The 16,925-nt window shown below is 37.4% G+C and overlaps 1 protein-coding gene across 6 annotated transcripts in view; it reads left to right on the plus strand.

Moving 5' to 3' along the window:
• The window catches only part of LOC134661415 (cyclic nucleotide-gated cation channel alpha-3), a 110,612-nt gene that overhangs the window by 31,622 nt on the left and 62,065 nt on the right, over nucleotides 1–16,925 (plus strand). For all 6 annotated transcript variants that reach the window (XM_063517490.1, XM_063517494.1, XM_063517491.1 and 3 more), the window contains exon 4: nucleotides 10,492–10,621. In XM_063517490.1, the coding sequence (XP_063373560.1) occupies nucleotides 10,494–10,621 (128 nt within the window). In that variant the 5' untranslated portion in view covers nucleotides 10,492–10,493. The remainder of the gene's footprint in view (nucleotides 1–10,491; nucleotides 10,622–16,925) is intronic.

The raw sequence follows: 16,925 nt of genomic DNA on the forward strand, positions 1-16,925 counted from the left end.
CGGGGTGAATCAATACGTGGGCGATCTCGTTGCGAACGCGATCGCGGTGGGCCCGCCGCGCCGCTTCGCTTCGCGTTCGCGAGACGTTAGCTTAAATCTAAAATAGGCCCTTGAGGCATTGTTACAAGGATGCTGGCGGCATTTCCTCGTTGTATCGCAATGCTGATAAGTTGGGCGAGGAAGCCGCCAGCTCTTCGGTCACCAGTTACGTCAATCAGCATAATAGTTTACCAAACATCTTAACTCTTCTGTCCTGCTTTTGGCGACTTTTTTCATTTCTCTGCAATTGTTGTATTGGCATCCGACTAAGAATTTCCATTCACCAAGATGTCTTACAGCCGTTCCCTGTCTCGTTGTTTCAATGCTCTCGTTGCCTCGTATTATGCTACGCTCCAGAGTAGGTACCTACACTACACTTTGTACTCGAGACTTAAATCGGCATTTTTCGCGTTGAATGCTTTCTTTGTCATTGCTATTTCTTCTTGTTATTAGGTATATCTTCTCTTACACAATAGAAAGTTTGAAGGGTTAGTAAATTTTTAATCCTCGTATAACGAAAACTAATTTTTATTTGAAAACAAATTAATAATTGCTCTTGCTTAAGTAATAAGTTAGTCTATACTTTTAGCGTAAAGTATGATGGTTTTATACCCTAATAATATATTTGTATAAATGTTAACATCTAAACTAAACTAATTAGCGGCTCACAAAATACGAGCCCTACATCTGGTTCTCGAGTAAAACCTATACTTTCCGAGTAAAATGGCTGTGACATACGGACAGACAGACAGACAGACAGACGACCATGACGAAACTTTAAGGGTTCTGTTTTTGCCTTACAGAATCCTAAAAATGTTTTAAGTACGAAGGACTTTTTTCCATGATTAATTGCGAAAATTCATATTAAAACAATGTTTTTATCAGTATTTCTGATGACTACAGACACCTGACAACTTTTATTTTATTTATTTTACCACATATTCGAAAATAAAATACTAAATAAGACGTTGTTTAAAAGTTAATTTTGCTTAGTAGATATAGGTAAATAGCCATAAGTACTATAAATTTTTATTCCAATATTGATTTTAGTGGACAGTTTTAGGAAAAAAAAAAGTTAAGGACAATTTTCAGTTTACGGAAACTTATCACACTCACGACGCGACATCCATGACACTTTATTAGATGTTTTAGACAATAATGGGGATGTATGGGGAATATTCACCAAAAGGCTCTGTGAGCTCGCTTGGTGTGAGCGGACTGTAAAATGTGTTTAAGTTACGTGCCAGTCTTCGGATAGAGATCTAAATCTTGTTGGAATAACGGAGTGTACTTGTGAAACGCAACACGTTTTGTCGAACGTGTCTTTGATATTGCGTCTTGAATCAGCATAATGGCCACAGATAGCCTACGTGTGTCTGTGTGGATGTCGAGCCCAATGTGTCAATATGCGTCTTTTTCACCTGCACCTAGGTTATGTGTGAGTATTTTCTGAATTTTTAGGATTCCGTATACCTCAAAAGAAAAAAAAAAGAATCGGAACCCTTATAGGATCACTCGTGTTGTCGAAATGTGATGTTGAAATTTGATACAAATGTATGGTATAAATAAAATAAATAAATGAGATAATTAACAAACAAAAAAGGTTTGCAAACTATAAGGTAAACGTACTAGTGCTCGACATGCTAATGCCCAATAGATGACACCCTGCTGTCACCTCTGTTGACAATGACTTAAGTTTCAAGATGACATGTACTGGGACCGCGTCGAGCACCAGTACGTTTACCTTATCGTGTTACATATCACATGAAAGGGCTCATTATGAGAATATCAACCATAATTATTTTAAGTCATTGATATAGAATAAAGAACTGGATACCCAATCAGCCGCAAAAAATGGCCCCACAAAAGTAACGTTGAAACAGATCACGCGTTACTTTTTCGTTTAGTCTTGTTTGAAACGCTCAAATGTGAAGTTGTCAACAATTACGAAATGTGCCGTTAAAGTATGTAAAAATAACAATGATAAAACAAGGAAAAAGGATGGAATGTATTTCTTTCGGTTAGTTCTTTGGATAGCATTACATAATTTATGTAATCTGGTGGTAATTTTATGGTTTTGAATAAATTAATTTGTTAGTACCAAAGAAGGGATGTCAAGGAACAAAAATGTAATCGAGTAGTCGATGTGAGGTCAATATTTATTTTTATTTTTATATGGAATTCGTAAGGAATAATATTATGTTTAAATTCAAGATTTCCAAGAAAACCTATGCGCCGTGCAAAGTGGACTGCTATTTAATTATAGCAAGAGATAGGGGTGATGCAGTTTTAAACAAAGCAAAACGGCACTTGTGTGATCGGCCCATTTCCCTGTTTCCGACAACCAATAAGGGCTTATATCGACTAACTGTAAATGCTAAACCTGTCTGAACACAGTGACAACCACAGGATTTTTTTGGGTTATTTCCACCAACTCGCTTTGGTGGTATAACTAGTGGGAATTATTTTTCCCAGTAGTTACCAGTGGTAAAAGGTGGGAAAAAAATTCCTAGTAGTTGCCACTGATATCAACTTGGTGGTAACTAGTGGGAATAACCCGATTTTTTTTATAAAGTATGGACTTTATAAAAAAAATCGAATCAGCACCTAAATGTCCCCGTGCACCCATGCGATGAGTAAATGTAGATCTAAAATACACAGTTATTTTATTTAATAACTTGAATTTATTTCAAGGAAATTAGTATTTAAAGACTTAGTTTTAAGAGTTTTTAGACTTATTTAAAGAATTAGTATTTATATACATACTTACTTATTAAAAATTTCATTTGTTTGAATTTGAACCACGAATTAATTTTATTTGAACTCCCGATTAAATTAAATTTGTTTTATTTATTACTTCAATTGGTTTTTCTGTACATACCTATTAAAGTGTACCAAAGTGACTCCATTCGTTCATTATTCTCGTTTGACGTTGCTTGACGTAAATACGTTACGTTTAGTGCCATCGGACTAAATTTTTTAACAGTGTTGGTACTTATGTATGCAAATTTGGCACTTAATGCTTACGACATTAAGCTCTTTTCTGTACGAAACATTTATCTTGACTCAAAATTTACGTAAGCGTTTTTATCATCAATGCAAATGGTGCGAAACGTCATTGGGATCCACATTTGTTGACGTTTTTGTTCTGCTTTGTGTGTCTATTTCTTTTATATTAAGTCAGTGTTTTAAGTTAATAATTGGAAATGAGTGGTTAAACGATTTGCGTGTTCGGCTAAGTGCCACGTTATTTACCTACTAGGATCGTAAAAATCACATACATATATAAATATATATTCCAACCTGTCAAGGAGGTTGGAATATATATAAATATATGTATATTGCAACCTCCTTAAGAGCCAACAGGAGCTAAGATATAAATATTTTAGGTAAATATACCCGTCTCGCTAACGGAAGCGGCTCCTAAAACTAGTGCGATAAGGACAAGGCGAAAAATCCTGCGTAAAAATATCAAAAATCGAGGTTTCGTACTCGACTGTTTCCTCCTCCAAAACTTAACCAATCGTAACCAAATTTGGAAATCTAAATGATTATGACATTATCTGTGTCGGACCGTTTTGCTTTTTTGACTAATTGATGTCAGTTTTGAATAGCACGCCTCTCATTTCGGCATAGTCAATTAGGCCATTTTTGAAGGGCTCTAGCGGCTTAAAAAACAAAAATATAAAAAAAACAAAACGGTCCGACACAGATATTGACAATATTAATCTGTGTTGAAAAAAATATTGCTCTAGCTTCAAAACCCACGGAGGAAACAGTCGAGTACGTTTGTATGGAGAAATGACCACTCCTGTTGGCTCTTAACGTAATTAAGAGATTTTTGATTTGTAATTCAATATTTTAACGAATGAATTCTGTGATGCTTGACTACAATGATTAAGGAATAAAGATAAATTTTCATATCGCGTACCTATTGTGTTCGAAACGAAATGTAGGGAGTTTTTGCATGTGTTCCGGCAGGCAGTAAATTTTAATGATGTGCAGCGTCGCAGTGCGGCAGGACTCGGCGAATTCCGGTACGCGGCTGTTCTCTTGCCCGTCCAGCGGGCTCGCTCACCTGCGTCACCACTCACCGTGCCTGATCGGTGTATCCGATCGGTGGCCGAACAAGGACGTTTGCATATTATTTGTTAGGAGTGCCTACTGCCAGGCTGCCAATCTTCTTGGCCGTTTGTATTTCTAAGCAAAATCGATCTCAAAATACTTACGTGACACGCACAAACGAGACAGCGCTATACATTTGTAGAGCGACGTCCCGTACGGTTACCATCAGTTTGTCACTGACATAAACGCCGTCGAGAACGTAATTTACTTTCTATATATCCCGTTTGCACTAATATGCGAGTGCGAGCGAGATGTATAGAAAGTAAATTACGTTCTCGACGGCGTTTATGTCAGTGACAAAGTGATGGTAACCGTACTGTTCCCAACCGTCATTCCGTACGGAAACTGAATGAATATTCCGTGCGTGTGCGGCCAGAGTTATTTATGTATATACTTGTAGACACATAGGAACTTTAACTTGATATGCTTCTTATGAATTTATGCATTATTAAATAAAATTAAATATCGGTTTCGACCCAACTTACACGGAAACTAGATTACTTATATTTAAACGGGCACACTCCCAGCACACTCCGGCCAAAGCTTTACTAGGTTAAAGATGGTTCGATAGAAAAAAAATACCAAAAACATGTATAAGGTAGGGTCAAGGGAGTGGTGAGGGGTCGGTAGATAAAAGCCGGGTACAGCACTGGCTCACTAAAACCTAATTTCAACACGAGAGAGGCGACTAATTGGGCGACTGATCCACTGTTCGAGCTGAGCCACTGTTTCCGCCTTGACACCCTACTTATGATTTTCATTTAATTTTAGTTGTATGTATAACGTTACCCTGCAAACCATAAAAATATACTCGTAATTTAAGTATAGGTAAAATAACTATACTTATAGCCGAGTTACGATACGAGCAAAATCTTAAACAGAAGTATGTAATTTTTTTCAAGCACGGTTTCTAAGAACGGTGCTATTAAACTTAGAAACAAATTAAAAGTGGAAAATTTCACTGTCTTGGATGGGACCCACGACCTGGTCGGATCGCTAGCCCGGTGCTCTTACATCTGAGCTACCAAGACCTTACCAAATACAGTAAATTTTTCCACTTTTAATTTGTTTCTAAGCTTATAAGTATGTTTTCGGAGTAATTGTGGTAAAACTTTTATATGCCCTTAGCTTCCGTCGCAAGTTTCACGCTGTGCGTCATAGCTTTTGTTCCCTTCTAAATAATTTCCTCTTAAGAACGGCACGTATTAAATTACGAGACTAATAAAAATGTCAGGGCAATATCAAGCTGAACATCAAAGTATCGGGGCTAAAGGGACGATGTTCATGACGCTTTTGTCGCTTTTATTCAGAAGGGCATTATCCATTTCCAGCTACTCTGTCGTGACTTAAACGTTTAGGGATAAATAACTTTTAAAAGGAAAGTACAGATTCAAGGAATGAGAAAAACCGGACAAGTGCTAGTCGGACTCGCCCACCGAGGGTTCTGTACAAATTTGTAGGTAGGGTGACTGCTATAGTTATTGGCAACTACATAGTAATTGGCCTTTCCAAAGAATTCAGAATGAAACAAGCGAAAAGAAGTCTTATTATTAAGAGAGGCCAATTAGTTAGGTACTGTAGTGGCCGATAACTATAGCAGTCACCCTACTTATTATAACAAGTTTAAAATATCTGCAAAAAGATATAATATAGCATCTGGGAACAATGAAAAGCAATGTACCTATCCAGTTTGAAAATTCATAAAGAAAATTATGGGAAATTTAGCTAGAACGGGGAATGCTGTGCAACGCGGTCCTCTAAGATTCGTAATATCCTTATCTGCCGAGTAACACACAATGTTTTTGTATCATCTTTACGTATAAATGCTAAGTACAACAAAAGTGACAAACATTAAAATTATCCGCTATAAGTATTGATCATTTTTGACGTGATACATATTACTGCACATAAGCAAATAATTACACATTGTGCTACACTGCTTTAAAGGGGCCCACTGATGATCCGTCCGCCGGACGCTATCAGCCTGTCAGTTAAACGCAAAAGGTGACAGCTCCGAACAATTGACAGGCCGATATCGTCCGTCCGGCGGACTGGCCATCGGTGGCCCCTTAGGGCGGCATGGCTAAACTGTTAACAAAACACGATAAAGGAAGATTTTTTTTAAATAACAGTTATAGTAAATAAGTTCAATGTCTCGTTTCATTTCCTGTTTAGATAGGTACAATTTTAATATTGACTTAAGAATTTAAACAAATATTTGAGCAAAGCAGTAATGTTTGTGGTGCGACGCTGAGTAATTATACAAATGATTTGTCAGCTGCAGCTGCGGCAGATCTACAAACACTTACTTGAAAATGTACATTTACATTGCGAACGGCGTTATTTGTTTTTGCCGCGTTTTGCCCGTTTAATATTATTATTTTCCTACTTTTCACTGTGTTCGCAAATGATATTTAACACATGGAAAGATTGTGAATTTATTGGATGTTCTATAAAAAGATGTATTATTTTTACAATGTCTAGCTCTTACATACCTACATTGTAGGTACCTGTCTCAATTATCTAGTTTCCTGGTTGGTTGTTTTATAATTCATAATTTATAATTCATTTATTGTATTTATAATCATGTGTTACATAGGTCTTACAAAGGGCATTTTACAGCTAGTGTTCACATGAACCCTGTTAGGGTACATAACAATGTACTTAACTAAAACTTAATACTAAAGTAAATTTAAATTTAAACTAATTTTTATATGGCATGCAACATGACACGTTTACGTAGTGGAAAATTATTAAAAATTTAATAATTAATTAAAATATTTTCCAATTTAACTAGGTTACAAAGTAATTGGTTAAATTTAACGTCGACAATAAAATAAATTAGTTCAATTTATGTATAAGTATATAATTATTAAAAATTTCATTTAGGTAGGTATATGCTGCCCTCCTAAGCCAAGTAGCGCTATCTCAAAAACAAATGATATTGAAAATTGAATTCTCAGCTATAGAAACTAAAGTAGAGACAAACCAAAGAAAGTCTGCAGCGCTAGATTAAAAGTAGTTTTTAAAAATCAGTATGCGACAACACCACAGAAAATGGATTAAATAGTCTTGATACTTGTGAAATTTCTACCATATTTACCGTCTATGAAAAAATTAAGCTGTATGCACAGCTTAATTTTTATGGTAAATAAATTTCATTCCAACAATAGATGTCACTATTAATATGTAGACATATACTAATATTGATAAGTAATATTGGGAGAATGTGACATTTGGCTTCATCAAAATTAATAAGCTTTTGTAATATCCGCGACGGCGGTAAATAGGTACAGAGGGCCTACCGCGAACACCGAAGTTCTCAATATGCGAGCATCTTTCTCTTTTACTCCCATTAAGGCGTAATTAGATTGACAGAGAAATTGCCCGCAATTTGCGAACTAAAGTTTTCGGAAAAACGAAATAAACCATTAAAACAATAAACATATAATAATAATAAAATAATAATAATGTGAGCCTATATGCGTCCCACTGCTGGGCACAGGCCTCCTCTCACGCGCGAGAGGGCTTGGGCTATAGTCCCCACGCTAGCCCAATGCGGATTGGGGACTTTACATACACCTTTGAATTTCTTCGCAGATGTATGCAGGTTTCCTCACGATGTTTTCCTTCACCGAAAAGCTAGTGGTAAATATCAAATGATATTTCGTACATAAGTTCCGAAAAACTCATTGGTACGAGCCAGGATTTGAACCCGCGACCTCCAGATTGAAAGTCGGACGTCATATCCACTCGGCCACCACCGCTTCAAACAAAACATATATAAACATATATTAAAAATTAATTTTAGCTTTAACTAGTAGGTACCCATGCCGTGAGCATAAGCATGGAGGTTGTGGGTTCGAGCTCAAAACCCGGCTAGTACCAATGAGTTTCTCGAAATGTTAGAGGAAGTTCATAAGTATGCCTATACCTATTAGGTGTGTTCAATTTGCTGTGAAACCTTAGTCTAAACCAATATTATATTATCTAAGTAGGTACATATGGTGAAGTATTAAGATGTTTCATTCCACTTACCCATCATCAACTCCAAATTTTGTAAACATTGTCGTTTTTCAGCTTGAATCGCCTCGTGCTGACTTTTTACAAGTGTAAAATTATTCGTCATGCGGAAAAGTAACTCCCGCACGCCGGTTTTGTAAGGTTTCACCATGTTTATTCCGTTCATCACAAAACACAATGAATATTTAAACGATTTTGAGAAACGCATACCATAGTGCATGACGTTTACTGACTGCTTAAAAAACATTGCCATATGTAGTTTTTTAATTCGATGTCAAATTATTGCGCTGCAGACTTTCTTTGGTTTGTCTCTATATGTTAGCAATGAATTTTCTTTTGAGATAGCGGTTTTCGGCTTAGCAGGGCAGTATGTAATAATTAATAAAAATAAAAATAAATTAATTCATTGTTTAGGATTCAATTGAGTGTATAAGAAAATATGATATACATTTTATTAACATTTATATTTACAAAATACCTATATTTTTAAATTCGATAAGGTTGTATCATTTAAAAATTCATTAACAGAGTAATAGCAACTTTTAATTTACAGATCTTTAAGTTTTCGTTTGAACAATTCATCTTTGGTTTCGTTTATTATTTCTTCTGGTATTTTATTCGCTATTAGTATACATCGGTAATACGGACCATTTCTGAACATTGCTAATTTTGAAGCTGGTAATTCTAGCTGGTTTAATTGATTTCGTCTCTGTGATTTTGTTACTTTTTGTTTAAATAAATTCATGTTCGTCCTAACAAATAGAGCTGCTTCCAGAATATAAACAGAGGGTAACGTAAGGATTTCAAGTTTAATGAAATGTGGACGACAGCTATCTGGTACCCGGGTATTTGATAGAATGCGGATGCATTTCTTTTGTAATATGAGTAACTGGTGTACATCAGTGCTGGCTCCCCATAATATTACACCGTATTGGAGCCATGCATGGGCGAAAGCAAAATAGGCTGATAAGGCGGTTTTCTGATTTGTATTGGCCTTGAGCACACTTAATGCATATATAAAGCTACTCAATTTACTTTTTATGGATTGAATATATGATATTTCCAATTTATACTTGAATCAATTGTTATTCAAATTTACAAATGGGTACTTAAAAAAAGTTATTACTATGTTTTTAATTATTAGTCAATTGCATTGATCCTTATTTGCCTAGTTTCAGTCAAATTGTATTAACCCTGTATTTATCCCACGTAAGTTCCTTGTTCAAGAAGGAGTCCATTAGTGTAGTCAATAGTCATAGATGTAAGCACCTAAAGTTGCCGAAAAAGGTATAAGATTTTATTCTAAAAAAATACAAATGCTAGAGGGAACATCTTAATTAGTTTAGTTAGGGACAAATTCGTTGGTGTATTTTCTAGCGGGACGAATAGCGACGGCAGAAGTTGGTACACGAGTTTAATTTAATCAATTAGGGCGAGCGTTGGCGGCCGGCTATCTCATCGCTACTCATTCATTTTTATTGCTTGACTGGTGTAGGTAGCAGGGAAAATAGTGTTTCTCGAGTGTCTTTGTGTCTATATGTACGTACTGGAATACCTATATGCAAATCTGCTGTAGATCTCAAAACTGCAGTGGACAATACCTATTGATATTATTAAGTTAAGCTATTTTTTATTTATATTTATTAATAATGAGTATAATATACCTACATGATTATTATCGATTGATAATTTAACTTGAACGCTGGTGTTTTGAAAAGCTAATCTGTTTGATATTTAGACTTTTTTTGTATAGGAGGCAATCGAGCAGACGCATCGCCTGATGGTAAGCGATTACAGTTGCCCATGGGCACCCGCATCAAGGGGTTGTAAGTGCGTTGCCGGAATTTAAGATGGGAGTACGCTCTTTTCTTACTATACCTAATAGATCTATTAATGTATATAGGGTAATTCCGGGGTAGATGGCCATAATGGCGAGATTGCCCATGAAATATTTTATCTAGTCAGATGACGCTAGTTTTTCTTTAACACGCTTCACGTCATGCTTGGGAGCAAAGATGTGACCAAAATTTTGGGGAAATAAGTTGTAAAAGTACGTCAAATCCTTATTGATTGTTTTGACTAGTGCAGTGTTAAAATGAGACGGTTATTTTATCACGTAGATATCAAAGTCATTAATAATATGCATACTGATCTATCTAAGGTGGTAAAAATTACCATGAGTACCTTTACGGCGTGCGTAAATCTAATAGACCAGATCTTTTCTGGAATAAAATAATTTCATTTAATTTTCATTTTTTGTTATTAGCGTTTATATGTTATATTATAGCGATATGTTTGTTACAGAAATGATGACGTGCCGACTGGGGTCGAGGCGGTTGGGCGGGTCGCGCGGCTCGCTGCAGGCCGGCACCGCGTGCTCCGCCGCCAGCGAGCTGGACCTCTCCTCGCGCTCGCGACGCTCGCAGAAAGCTCGGTATGTGATGTGGCCTGATGTGTATGATGATGACGTGCCGACTGGGGTCGAGGAGGCTGGGCGGGTCGCGCGGCTCGCTGCAGGCCGGCACCGCGTGCTCCGCCGCTAGCGAGCTGGACCTCTCCTCGCGCTCGCGACGCTCGCAGAAATCTCGGTATGTGATGTGGCCTGATGTGTATGTTACAATGATGACGTGCCGACTGGGGTCGAGGCGGCTGGGCGGGTCGCGCGGCTCGCTGCAGTCCGGCACCGCGTGCTCCGCCGCTAGCGAGCTGGACCTCTCCTCGCGCTCGCGACGCTCGCAGAAAGCTCGGTATGTGATGTGGCCTGATGTGTATGTTACAATACGAGTATGTAGGTATACATTACGAAGAAAATGTGAAAAGTAATAAATTCGCACGTGTATATAAGTAGGTACTACGTTTTACAGTACGACATATGGCCCTTTAAATTCTCGACATAGTCGACATAGGCACGTGTCTATGTATATCTGCCTAATATGTATATCTGTATAATCTGCCTGATCTTACGATCGGTCGCCGAAATATATACCTAATTTAAAGGGACTTATTTATGTAGGTACTGTAATTTGAAGGGTCATATGTATGTACGGTAATTAGCACTTTATGTAGTGCTAATTATCGAACTAGTGCAGTAATATAGCACCATATGTACTGTAAGTCAAGAAAATTACAATTCTTAATTTGCGCGGATGCAAAAGTGTCACATGACTTAGAGCGAGCGGCTAAAAAGGATGAAAGAGTAGGTACATGGACCTGTTCATTAATTATCATCATGTTGTTAAAAAAAAACATATATAATAACAGGTTTCAAAAAATATATAAACATAAATAAAAACATTGTTAAGTGAGCCGCGTCAAAACGCTATCAACAGAAACCGAGCGAAATAATTATTTTAAAGTACTTACCTAAACACTGCGTCCTGAGGCTCTCTGCAATACACGCAGCGCAAATTGCCGTTGGCGGTTTTCTGTCCAACATCGGATATTGTGTCACCCCTAACCGGTGAACAATGTTTATTTATGTGTTTAAAATAAACAAATCTGAATTTGGACTCATAGGTGTGTTCATTTACAATGTAGATTGTAGATTTCATTTAATTTTATCATGTCCTGTACATACGTAGAATATAGTCACTTCTAAGAAAATAATCTTTTACACAAAGTTCCACGTAACCGCCTAAAATGTCATTTTTAATCACCTCATGAACTTGATGAGATGCTGGAGAAATGTTGATGATGCGTGAGGTCGCAAGGTGAAAAAGGTTGCTTAGTACGGATATTATGGTCGTTCGCGTCTACGTGACAGCGTGATAAAACGGTATCCGTCACTTTCTACCCCCCCGCGCGGTGTTAAAAAGTGACTTATAATACATACTTATGCCAACAAAATAATAACGAGATGAATACCTTGAATTGACGTTATGATCTTATGATTGTCAAAATATCTAGATCAGTGCTTCTCAAACTCTTTTGGTGACGGAACCCTTTTGGAAAGGGAAATATTTGACGGAGCCCCAAATTAAAAAAATCGTTTGTCACTGTGGACCAGATATATGTAGGTACCTATAGAAGAACTTGCTTTTTTTCTTATTATCACAAGTATTTTCGTGGAGCCCCAACAGAGGCTCAGCGGAACCCTATAAGGTCCGCGGAGCACACTTTAAGACGAAACAGAACGTCAGCCCGATCTCAATATTGAGATTTTTGAATATCGCCGTCGCGCTGACGGGGGCGGCGCCGCGTCCTTGTGTGTGTGGTGCGCGCACACAGACGCACACGTCATTTAATTGCCTTTACGGGCCTCACTTCTTATATTACAAACTTATTCTCGCTCACTACCGCCACTAAGCGTTTACTTATCCCTGTTATTGTGATTTAACTTCTTGGTTTTAGGTACCTAACTGAATTCAATATCTGTCTACAACCTGCAATCCAATTAAAATCATTCATCACTCACTTTCATTAACTGTTTTATTAGTGGTCCGATTTTTAGGGTTGCGTAGTCACTAAAGAAACCCTTATTGTTTCGCCATGTTCGTCTGTCTGTCTGTCTGTCCGAGGCTTTGCTCCGTGATCGTAAGTGCTAAAAAGCTGCAAGTTGGCAACTTATTAGCATGGATGCATGAATCACGCATTGCGACAGAACGGTAAAATAAAAACTATTAAAAAAGAATTGCAGACCTGAGACCTCCCATACAATAGGGGGTCGTAAGTGACATTCTCAGACTATTTTATTCCAAATTCGGGGTGTATTAGTTACCAGCCACGGTACCTACACATGTTAACTGTTTTCAGCATAGTTTACTGTTACTAAGCTTAAAAATGTATCAAACGGTAGTTAATGATGCTAGGTATAACCCGATTAGGTACAGTTGTTATTAATATTTTTCTGTTAATATAGTAATAATAAAGAAAGCACAATATTTTGGACCAATTATTTACTAAAAAAGCGGCCAAGTGCGAGTCGGACTCGCCCATGAAGGGTTCCGTATTTAGGGGATTTTGACGTATTAAAAAAAAACTACTGCCTAGATTTCGTTCAAACCAATTTTTGGTGGAAGTTTGCATGGTAATGTACATCATATATTTTTTTTAGTTTTATCATTCTCTTATTTTAGAAGTTACAGGGGGGGGGGACGACACATTTTACCACTTTGGAAGCGTCTCTCGCGCCAAATATTCAGTTTAGAAAAAAATGATATTAGAAACCTCAATATCATTTTTGAAGACCTATCCACAGATACCCCACACGTATGGGTTTGATGAAAAAAAATTTTTTGAGTGTCAGTTGTAAGTATGGGGTACCCCCAAAATTTATTGCTTTTTTTCTATTTTTGTATGAGAATCTTAATGCGGTTCAAAGAATACATCTACTTACCAAGTTTCTTACCAGTATAGTTCTTATAGTTTCGGAAAATTGGTCAAAATTGGTCGGCGGCGGCGGTGAATCGGCAGCGTGGCCTTGAAACACCTTCGAATTCAAACCAATTCAAACAAAAATAATTCAAACCAAAATTTTACCGAAAAAACATGTTTTTGCTGTAAGAAAATTATGAATTAAATGCATTTTTTATTTTCAAGGATAATTTATTGAATAATGGTACGAAAAAAATTGATATCGTATAAACTGTGGATGCGGAGGCGGTCTTAATCTTGGCGAGGCTTTGGCCGGAAGATCTTAGCGATCTTTTGTGCTAAGTTAAAAATTGCGGATTGACTGTATCAGGGAAACGTCTTGTGGACAGTCCAAAGAAAATCGAGCTCCGTCATTAACCAATATCGATTCAACAAAACCGATTTATGTCAAAAAGTGAGGCCCAACGCTCCATGCAACACCGAAGACTTGATTTCGACGCCTCCCAATGCGAGGCCAGAGGATGAGCTGCAGGTAAGCATACAGCTAAGAATCGAACGCCAAGTGCAAACTTGGCTGACGGCCGATCGCCTGGAGCGCCGATTGCGGCGCGCTTCTGTGCGAGGCCGAGCTGCAAGAGAGCAGAGCGAGGGCGCAGGCCGATAAAGACTGAAGCCATAGTGTTAAAGATCTGGAGCTTTCCTGCGGGCGCATTCGTGTGACGCCAAAGGCCGAGCTACAATGGAGCTAAGATCGGATAAGGACCAATGCTCAAGCGTTTTAAAACAGGCCGAAAGTTGAGCTCCAAACAGGGCCAAAAACTTGCAGGTTCAGATAGCGGCTTAATTCCATACGAGCGATGCAAGGCCAAAGATTGAGCTCCGAGAGAGCAAACCTTGAAATTTGAACAGTGGCCAAGTTTAATTGAGACCCGATTTCGACGCCCTTCCGTGCGAAGCCAACGGACGGACATTTGGACGTGGAAACGCTTAATATCTCAAAATTAACCCCAATTAATACCTTTTAAAGACGTTTAACCATGCTTGCAATGGTTAAATTCGCGGTAAATGACGGATGGTTAGCTGGCAAAATTAGTTATGCATTGGATCGGTAATCCAAAGATGTGGGTTCGAGTCTCACGTTAGCCAGAGTTGATCACAGTTAATTTTTTCATTGTGATTGACATATGTCTAGTATATATATATACAATCTATAAATTGTAATGTGGAACGTTCCACAATAAAAATGGAAGGAAATCAGTATGTTTATTACAAGCATATTGATGTTTAAATTGATATTAAATAATTTCGTTTCCCCAAGACTAGTAGCGCGGTTACTAGACAGATAAGTTTGCATTTGCCTTCGATATTTTTTAATTATATGGGCCTAAAATACCTTTTGAATGCCTATAAACTTTTCGAAGTGGCGCCGTTAATGATCTAAACTCGATTAAAAATATATTATCTGATTCCGAAAGTAGTAGTAACTACCAAGGTCACGCCGATGCCACGCCGATAGCGCAGCGTCGGCGGCGGCGGCGCGAAAATTTTCACGGCGGCGGCGGCGCGCCGGCGCGGCGCTCATATCTAATCCCCGTTAACTGTAGCTGCAAAAATTTCTAATTTCTCTTAAAAATATCTTCTGTTAGAACTATTATGAAACAAGTAAGTAAACAAATTAATTAAAACCGATTCGGTCATTAAGTATTAATTACCACTTCGTCCAGATACGTTTCAAACTTTGTGAGTGTATTTTAAACGAAGAATTGTTCTTTATATCAATTAGTTATCGTAGCCAAGCTCAACCAATGACACAAAGAACTTCCACCGCTCAGGAACGGATAGTAAACACAAACAGTCATAACATAACCCTGCGCTGCGCCAGTTAAGCTGCGTATCCGACGAGAATCAGGAGCGAGGCAATGGGCAATCGCTGATATACCTTTCTCATTCTCCTAATCAACAAGAAATGCGAGTCGGAAAGGTTCAGAGTGTATTATGCACAGGCTAGTATGTTGTTGTAGCAAGACTATAAGAGCTTCCACTGCGAGTAAAACAGTATTAGTTGCAGAAAAAACACTGAGCTGAGTTTTCTAATCTGAAGGGCAATCATTATATTTTGGTAATAAAGGACCCATAAAACTATTTATCAATTTGGCATTATAGACCTTTACGTCCATGAACAAAGATAACTGCGAAAAAAACTCTAAGCGTAAATGCTTTCAAATTTAAGGGCAAAGATTACATTATAGTAATAAAGGTTTTTTGAAACCAGAATCCAGAAAACGACTTTTTTGATAATCTACAGTTCTACACCGTCATTTGTTCACAATTTAGTGTTTAAACGACACAAAAATTAGAAAAGTTCTTTACAACCTTGTTCGCCTCGTATACTTAAAGTAAAATAATCTTGAGGACGGGTCGTAAAGGGCAAGTAAAATAATTTCAATATTCAAATATGTATGTCCTTTACGACCATCTTGACCATACGATATGGAAAATTATCATGACAAATGAAGGGCTTAAAAGACGACAAAGGACATGTACAACATAATTTATATTTAGCGGTAAACTTTACGATACTGTTTTTGAACTTCTATTTTATAACTGGTCATTTACGACATTACGACCCTTGAACTAAGCTGTTTTTGCGAGCTCATAGTGTAAAAATTGGGTCGTAAAGGCAAATTTTTACTAAATATCGAAATTTTAACTATACAGAACGAAAGCGCATGGAATTCTGAACAAACCTGTATATTTATTTATTTTTTTAATCGTATGGCATGCATGATTAGGCAATCAGAGTTAAGCTTTGAAGTTGTTAAGCCAGGCATTAAAACTGTATATATACATGTAGGATGGAGTCCAAAATAAAAGGCACTTTCACTTGAAATCACTTTTTTGATTTATTTTTCCACAAAGTTACAATTTTACGCAATTCACCATCCGCCATAGCTCTCAATCCCCCCTGTCTCTCCCACACACTCGCTCTCCTTGTCGCACGCTAAAGGTTGCGTTCAGTATTAAGGAATGTTACAATTAAAATAAGAAAATACTAATTAGACTCCTACATATATATGTAACTCATTTTCGCTAAAATGTCCTTTACGCCAATTAAACCCAAAGGTATATTTATATATATATGTATATTATGCTTTGTCCCAATAGTGTGGGATATCCTTGGATAGGTCTTTGCATTCGTCATCCGCCCAAAATCTTCTGTTCTTAGTAAAAATCTAAAAATACCTACGTAGAAAGCGCTGCAAAGGTACTCCCATACTAACTTATCGCCCCCGTTAGGCCTATTTTGACAGAACAGTAATTACGAAACTCTCTGAGCATGGCCCGACATGCTTTTTTTTAGCATGATTTTTATTTTTGAGTCATATTTTGATACATTTAGGTACCTATGTTTGAGGAGTCCTGAT

This window comes from Cydia amplana, chromosome Z (assembly GCF_948474715.1).
Source record: "Cydia amplana chromosome Z, ilCydAmpl1.1, whole genome shotgun sequence".
NCBI lineage: Eukaryota > Metazoa > Arthropoda > Insecta > Lepidoptera > Tortricidae > Cydia > Cydia amplana.